Below are 8,064 nucleotides of genomic sequence, written 5' to 3'. Positions count from 1 at the left end.
GTGTTAAATGTGCATGTATAGTTTCAGGTGTAGCTGTTAAGCTGTGTTAAATGTGCATGTATAGTTTCAAGTATATTAAACTGTGTTAAATCCTTATCGGAGGCTTCGGTCATGTGGGAAACAAAACGAAAAAGTATTTTGGAGACCACAGTATGAGCGATTGATCCTGTGAGTCCTAATATTGTGTCTTATGAATCCCCGGTGCCTTTCAAACCCTCTGCTGTTAAATGGAAGAGAAGAGTTCAGCGAAACATCGGTGAGCAATGATGTTGGGAAATTGCCCGTGTACCTTCATATATGCAAACGGATGCTGATTCACTTTTTGCGGTACCGGAATGGGCGGCCTCTTCCTTGGCATGACGCGTCTGTGTATCGTCGGGTGGAAGCGTGGTACAGGAGCTTGACACATGCTCATTCATTTAGCCGGTAGTAGCGATCTTCGGTCTTCGGCTGTGACTTCTCTTCTGTTGTAACGTTTTCTGAGAGGGATCTTTCCTTTTTAAAGGTAGGTACAATCACTTCCATATCATATTTCTCATCAGCCTTAGCCTACACAACTCCTACACCAGGATATCCCTTACAGATATTAAACTGAAGTAATGTTACGAGCTCTGTTGGCTGGCACAAAGCGTATGTCTTAATATAGCTTTATCCGAAGCTAGCTAGAGCTAGTAGACACATGTCCCATCCTTATGGCCCTAAGTTATAACTGGCTAATCATGACAGCTCACCGGTTAACTTAATTGCGCTGTTACTACAGTGCTTCGTAGCGGGAGACGTTGTAGGTGTGGCATTGCTGATGTAATCTAGGAAGTAATACATGTATTGATGCTAGCCTCGTAGCTATCTAGGCTACCTAATGGTATTCCGCTACTGAATAGTTGCGCGACCGATATAGCTTAGAGTGCTCTTGATGCTTCACGTAAATTAAACTGTTCTAACGTTAATAGGCCAGTGACGTTAGGAATGAATGAGAAAATGCGCCCGCGATATTCATATCTAACTTACGGTGTGAGTTTGCCTTTAGTATTGGAATGAAGCGACAGAAACATGATACTTTTTCAGTTCAGTTGTAAGCCAGTTAATGTCGGAGTAGCAGCTGTCGGGGGGGTATCTTAGTTCAGCCCAGCGGTTAGCGACGGGAGGAGCGGCAAGTACTTTAAACCAGCAACTGAAACCAGTGTCTCTCCACACGGCACTGGTTCCCGTCGGGTCACTGGGACATCTCAAAGTCAGTTTTATTTGGCACACACGACACACAGCAACACACACACGTGCATTTTAGGGTGGCGACACAGGTCACACATCTTGCATCAGCATCAACGTTTCCATAACAACGCCTTTGGTACACCACTCGTCACAGCCAGATGTTAACTAGTTAGTGACTTTTGTTAGCGTATCTTTTTTAACAGACACTGGTGTTCTTTAAAACAAGTTAACAAGTAATTCTCTCTCTGACCGAAATTCTGCCACGATGCCGTGTCTCGACTGGTTGAGTGACACGTCTCAAAAGGCGCGAGGTACAAGCATTGTGAAACCTTGCAAAACCTCGATTTCAAACAACGAATCTTTTGCTTGCAACAACTTGTAACGATTCACACCACTGCAACTTAACTCTGCGACGGTTTCGTGTGGCCGCGCCTTAATTGCTTCTGTCCAGGCTGCCAGTCGCTAAAATGTAGATATTTAACAGACACTGGTGTTCTTTAAAACAAGTTAACAAGTAATTCTCTCTCTGACCGAAATTCTGCCACGATGCCGTGTCTCGACTGGTTGAGTGACACGTCTCAAAAGGCGCGAGGTACAAGCATTGTGAAACCTTGCAAAACCTCGATTTCAAACAACGAATCTTTTGCTTGCAACAACTTGTAACGATTCACACCACTGCAACTTAACTCTGCGACGGTTTCGTGTGGCCGCGCCTTAATTGCTTCTGTCCAGGCTGCCAGTCGCTAAAATGTAGATATTTAACCACTGACTTTCCCCCTCTCTACCCGCCCCCCCCCCACCACCACAGTTAGCAAGATGTGCGGTATATGGGCGCTGTTCGGCAGCGATGAATGCCTTTCGGTCCAGTGCACCAGTGCCATGAAGATAGCGCATCGCGGGCCGGACGCGTTCCGCTTCGAGAACGTCAACGGCTACACCAACTGCTGCTTCGGGTTCCACCGGCTGGCCATCGTGGACCAGCTGTACGGCATGCAACCGCTGCGCATCAAGAAGTTCCCCTTCCTCTGGCTCTGCTACAACGGCGAGATCTACAACCATCTCAGAGTAGGTGGAAGCACACTGACCGACGCGTCAAGTACAGACTGCACTGTGTGAAGGCTAAAAACAATAGGATATATGTTTGTCAATCAATGTGGATTTACCTGTTATGAGATGAGACGGGTGGTTTTAAAATATCAAAACAATGCCAGTGAGGAGATTAACAGAGAATGGAATTTCTTAGACAACCAGTTCAGCTGGTATATGGTCAAGGTTAGGACTGAGATGTGTGTGTGTGTAAGGTGTGTGTGTTTCTCTTCCACTGAGACGGGTGTGTAAGGTGTGTGTGTGTCTCTCCCACTGAGATATGTGTGTTTAAGGTGTGTGTGTTTCTCTCCCACTGAGACGTGTGTGTAAGGTGTGTGTTTCTCTCTCCCACTGAGATACGTGTGTGTAAGGTGTGTGTGTTTCTCTCCCACTGAGATATGTGTGTGTAAGGTGTGTGTGTTTCTCTTCCACTGAGACGTGTGTGTTTCTCTCCCACTGAGACGTGTGTGTTTCTCTCCCACTGAGACGTGTGTGTGTGTGTCTCTCTTCCACTGAGATATGTGTGTGTAAGGTGTGTGTGTGTGTGTGTGTGTGTGTGTGTGTGTTTCTCTCCCACTGAGACATGTGTGTGTAAGGTGTGTGTTTCTCTGTCTCCAGCTGAAGGAGGCGTTTGAGTTTGAGCACCAGACTAAAGTGGACGGCGAGATCCTGCTGCACCTGTACGAGCGCTTCGGCATCGAGAAGATGGCGTCCCTGCTGGACGGAGTGTTTGCCTTCGTGCTGCTGGACACGGCCAACAACAAGGTGTTCCTGGGCAGAGACACCTATGGCGTCAGGCCCATGTTCAAACTGCTCACCGACGATGGCTTCCTCGCAGTCTCCTCTGAGGCCAAAGGTACACACACACACACACACACACACACACACTCCTGGGTTGAGACACGTACTGCAGGTCCAGCCCATGTTCAAACTGTGATGACTACACTGATACTCATGGATACAGACACACTTAGGCATGGCTGTGCACACACACACACACACACACGCGCACACACATGCATGCTTGTGTAAGCACACACACATGCACACACACATACACACGCATGCTTGTGTAAGCACACACACACACACATGCATGCTCGTGTAAGCACATGCACACGCGCACACACACACGCATGCTTGTGTAAGCACACACACACACACACACACACACACACACACACACACACACACACACACATGCATGCTCGTGTAAGCACACACACACATGCATGCTCGTGTAAGCACGCACACACACCCACACACACACGCATGCTTGTGTAAGCACACACACACACACACACACATGCATGCTCGTGTAAGCACACACACACACACACATGCATGCTCGTGTAAGCACGCACACACACACACACACACACACACACACACACACACACACACACACGCGCATGCTCGCTCATGTAAGCACACACACTCTGCCTTGAGATTGTCCCTTTGCCCCAGGTTCTCATAATCTATGTAATACCCTATAAAACATAATCTATGTAATACCCTATAATACATAATCTATCAATGCCATATTAAAGGAAAGCCTTAGGATTTTTTTAACCTGGGTCCTATTTTTAGTTCCTTTCGGGTTTGGGTTTAGTATGGACACTTAACGATCAAAATGGATCCAGTATTGAGGTAGAACGTTGAAACCAATACCCCCCCCCCCCCCCCCCCCCCCCCCACTCTGTCCTGCCAGGCCTGACCCATGTGTGCCCCCCCCCCCCCCTTCTGTCCTGCCAGGCCTCACCCACGTGTGCCACTCCAGCGCGTCCGAGGCGAGCGTGGTGCCCTTCCCCCCCGGGCACTTTGAGGCCTTCAGCCTGAAGGCGTCGGGCAAGGTGGAGTCCCTCCAGATGGACCGCTTCCACAGCTGTGTGGACCAGCCGGCCCACGCCCTCTACGACAGCGTGGGCACGGTGCCCTCAGGTAAGCCTCGTGTGCCAGCTCGTGTGCCAGGCTCACGGCCTCTACGACAGCGTGGGCACAGTGCCCTCAGGTAAGCCTCGTGTGCCAGCTCGTGTGCCAGGCTCACGGCCTCTACGACAGCGTGGGCACGGTGCCCTCAGGTAAGACTTGTGTGCCAGCTCGTGTGCCAGGCTCACGGCCTCTACGACAGCGTGGGCACGGTGCCCTCAGGTAAGACTTGTGTGCCAGCTCATGTGCCAGGCTCACGGCCTCATGTGCCAGGCTCACGGCCTCATGTGCCAGGCTCACGGCCTCATGTGCCAGGCTCACACCCTCTATGACGGCACGGGCAAGGTGCCCTCAGGCTTTTCCCTCCATGCTCTGCGTGGGCATCCGTAGAGCTGCACAGGCTGGGCGGGAGGAATCTGATGCCAGTTGGTACCTGGGAGATGTCCAGATGTGTGACCACTGACCATCCTGACTGTCCAACCACTGACCATCCTGACTGTCCAGAGGTGTAACCACTGACCATCCTGACTGACCATCCTGACTGTCGTAGCCACTGACCATCCTGACTGACCATCCTGACTGTCCAGAGGTGTGACCACTGACTGTCCAGAGGTGTAGCCACTGACCATCCTGCCTGTCCAGAGGAGTAGCCACTGACCATCCTGACTGTCCAATCACTGACCATCCTGACTGTCCAGAGGTGTAGCCACTGACCATCCTGACTGTCCAGAGGTGTAACCACTGACCATCCTGCCTGACCATCCTGACTGACCATCCTGACTGTCGTAGCCACTGACCATCCTGACTGTCCAGAGGAGTAGCCACTGACCATCCTGCCTGTCCAATCACTGACCATCTTGACTGACCATCCTGACTGTCCAGAGGTGTGACTACTGACCATCCAGAGGTGTAACCACTGACCATCTTGACTGACCATCCTGACTGACCATCCTGACTGTCGTAGCCACTGACCATCCTGACTGACCATCCTGACTGTCCAGAGGTGTGACCACTGACTGTCCAGAGGTGTAGCCACTGACCATCCTGCCTGTCCAGAGGAGTAGCCACTGACCATCCTGAAGTGTAGCCACTGACCATCCTGCCTCTGCTCCCTCTGCTCAGACTTCCAGCTGGCGACGGTGAAGAGCAACATCAGGACGCTGTTTGAGAGCGCCGTCAAGAAACGCCTGATGGCCCACAGGAGGATCGGCTGCCTCCTCTCAGGTAACGTCACCTGGTTCTACCACCTCAGCCTTACCTGCCCGATCTAATCTAAAGGTGTTGAGGTTCTACCACCTGAGCCTGATCTAATCTAAAGGTGTTGAGGTTCTACCACCTGAGCCTGATCTAATCTAAAGGTGTTGAGTAGGGATGCACCGATACCACTTTTTTACAAACCGATACGAGTATGAGTATTTTTATTCGTGTACTTGCCGATACCGAGTACCGATAGCGATACTTCTTAGATTTGGTCTCCATGAAAGTGCAATTAATTTGGAGGCAGATTTTATTTTATCCTCTGCAGATTATGTCAAACCTATAGTACAAAATTAACAGAAGGCTATCCCAAGCCAAAAATAAACAGAGCTTTCTGGTTTTAACACACAAAAAAGCCTTCAAACAGACAATATCATCACATGAGACAAAATGCAAAAATAACCAGATAAAGGCAATTCAATTTGCTGCATAGTTAACAACACAGTCTCTTAACAAAAAGTGAACAGAACTATTACTAGATTAGCACAAGAGCACATTTCAGTTACAAAAGGATCAGAAGAATCTCCTGCTCAAGTACACAAACAATCACTTAACCTATGTGGCACAGTCTTTCTCTCTACCTCTCTCTCTGTGTGTGCGTGCGCGTTTTTTTCTTTTGCAAGACGTCAGTTAAGATTGGTTGCTTCGGTCTTGCGCCACTAGCATCAGTGAACGCTGTGTACTAAGCACTATGGTGTGTCTTCAGATGTTTAATCAAATTGCTTGTGTTAAACAAAGTACTTTCCTTCCCGCCCCTCGACAACGTAGCAGTGCAGATCTTACACTGTGCCTTACTCCTGTCGTCGTCATTTATCTTAAAATGAGCCCAAATCGCCGTTAAGGCAGCTCAACGGAATTGCTAATCGCTAACGAGATGCTAGCAGCTAAATTTAGCGAAACCTGTATACTGAAATACTTTGACACTATGACAAACTTTCCTAACACAGTCAAACATCAAGCAAATGCAACACAAGACGGCAAATAAGCTACTTACTAGTCTGGCAGAGAGTGGTAGGACAGGTAGGACAATAAATCACATTTTGTGTCAGCATAGCCCGGCCAGTTTGATGCAGTGAAATACTGATGAGTGGTATCGGTGCTTGGTATCGGCAATTCAAAACGAGTACGAGTATTTTAACCAAGTATCGGCACCGATACCGATACTGGTATCGGTATCGGTGCATCCCTAGTGTTGAGGTTCTACCACCTGAGCCTGATCTAATCTAAAGGTGTTGAGGTTCTACCACCCGAGCCTTACCTGTCTGATCTAATCTAAAGGTGTTGAGGTACCTGTCCTTACCTGCCCGATCTAATCTAAAGGTGTTGAGGTTCTATCACCTGTCCTTACCTGCCCACTCTAATCTAAAGGTGTTGAGGTACCTGTCCTTACCTGCCCGATCTAATCTAAAGGTGTTGAGGTTCTATCACCTGTCCTTACCTGCCCACTCTAATCTAAAGGTGTTGAGGTACCTGTCCTTACCTGCCCGATCTAATCTAAAGGTCTTGAGGTTCTACCACCTGTCCTTACCTAACCTGCCCGATCTAATCTAAAGGTGTTGAGGTTCTACCACCTGAGCCCTACCTGCCCGATCTAATCTAAAGGTGTTGAGGTTCTACCACCTGTCCTTACCTGTCCAATCTAATCTAAAGGTGTTGAGGTTCTACCACCTGTCCTTACCTGCCTGGTTTGGCCTAAAGTGACTCTGTTGAGTGGACATTAGAGCTGGTTTAGTTAGTATAGTGAGGTGGACATTAGAGTTAGTTTAGTTAGTATAGTGAGGTGGACATTAGAGTATTTAGTTAGTATAGTGAGGTGGACATTAGAGCTGGTTTAGTGAGGTGGACATTAGAGTATTTAGTTAGTATAGTGAGGTGGACATTAGAGTATTTAGTTAGTATAGTGAGGTGGACATTAGAGTATTTAGTTAGTATAGTGAGGTGGACATTAGAGTATTTAGTTAGTTTAGTGAGGTGGACATTTAGTTAGTATAGTGAGGTGGACATTAGAGTTAGTTTAGTTAGTATAGTGAGGTGGACATTAGAGTATTTAGTTAGTATAGTGAGGTGGACATTAGAGCTGGTTTAGTTAGTATAGTGAGGCGGACATTAAACCTGCTCTGGTCTAGTTAGTATAGTGAGGTGTAAACCTGCTCTGGCTTTAATTCCCATTGTGCCGTCATACTGATACAGTTCATATCTTTAATACCAATTGATCAGTTGACCATTTGGGCGCCATTAAAATGCCCCTCCCTTAACCCTGTTCTCCTCTCTGATAGGTGGGCTGGACTCCAGTCTAGTGGCGGCCACACCCCCTGACTCCTATTCTCCTCTCTGATAGGTGGTCTGACTCCTGTTCTCCTCTCTGATAGGTGGTCTGACTCCTATTCTCCTCTCTGATAGGTGGGCTGGACTCCAGTCTCGTGGCGGCCACACTGGTGAAGCTGGCCAAGCAGGAGGAGCTGAAGTACCCCGTCCAGACCTTCGCCATCGGCGCGGAGGACAGCCCGGACATTCTGGCCGCACGCAAGGTCAGTGGGTTTCATCACCATGCCAACCCACACATCACCATGCCAACCCATACAT

The 8,064-nt window shown here is 48.6% G+C and overlaps 1 protein-coding gene across 4 annotated transcripts in view; it reads left to right on the top strand.

The window, feature by feature from the left end:
* Nucleotides 1-369: 369 nt before the first annotated feature.
* asns (asparagine synthetase) overlaps nt 370-8,064 on the top strand; it is a 13,838-nt gene continuing 6,143 nt past the window's right edge. The window contains exons 1-6 of one of the 4 annotated variants that reach the window (XM_031586370.2): nt 370-505; nt 2,018-2,274; nt 2,914-3,151; nt 4,051-4,236; nt 5,347-5,448; nt 7,882-8,009. In XM_031586370.2, coding sequence (XP_031442230.1) covers nt 2,026-2,274; nt 2,914-3,151; nt 4,051-4,236; nt 5,347-5,448; nt 7,882-8,009 — 903 coding nt within the window. In that variant the 5' untranslated portion in view covers nt 370-505; nt 2,018-2,025. Of the gene's footprint in view, nt 506-2,017; nt 2,275-2,913; nt 3,152-4,050; nt 4,237-5,346; nt 5,449-7,881; nt 8,010-8,064 lie in introns of those variants that run through there. The other 3 variants (XM_031586372.2, XM_031586368.2, XM_042710660.1) reach the window with 3 other exon arrangements.

This window comes from Clupea harengus, chromosome 19 (assembly GCF_900700415.2).
Source record: "Clupea harengus chromosome 19, Ch_v2.0.2, whole genome shotgun sequence".
Classification (NCBI taxonomy): Eukaryota; Metazoa; Chordata; class Actinopteri; order Clupeiformes; family Clupeidae; genus Clupea; species Clupea harengus.
Note: the sequence above shows the minus strand (reverse complement) of the source record. Positions and strands in the feature narration are given on the sequence as shown.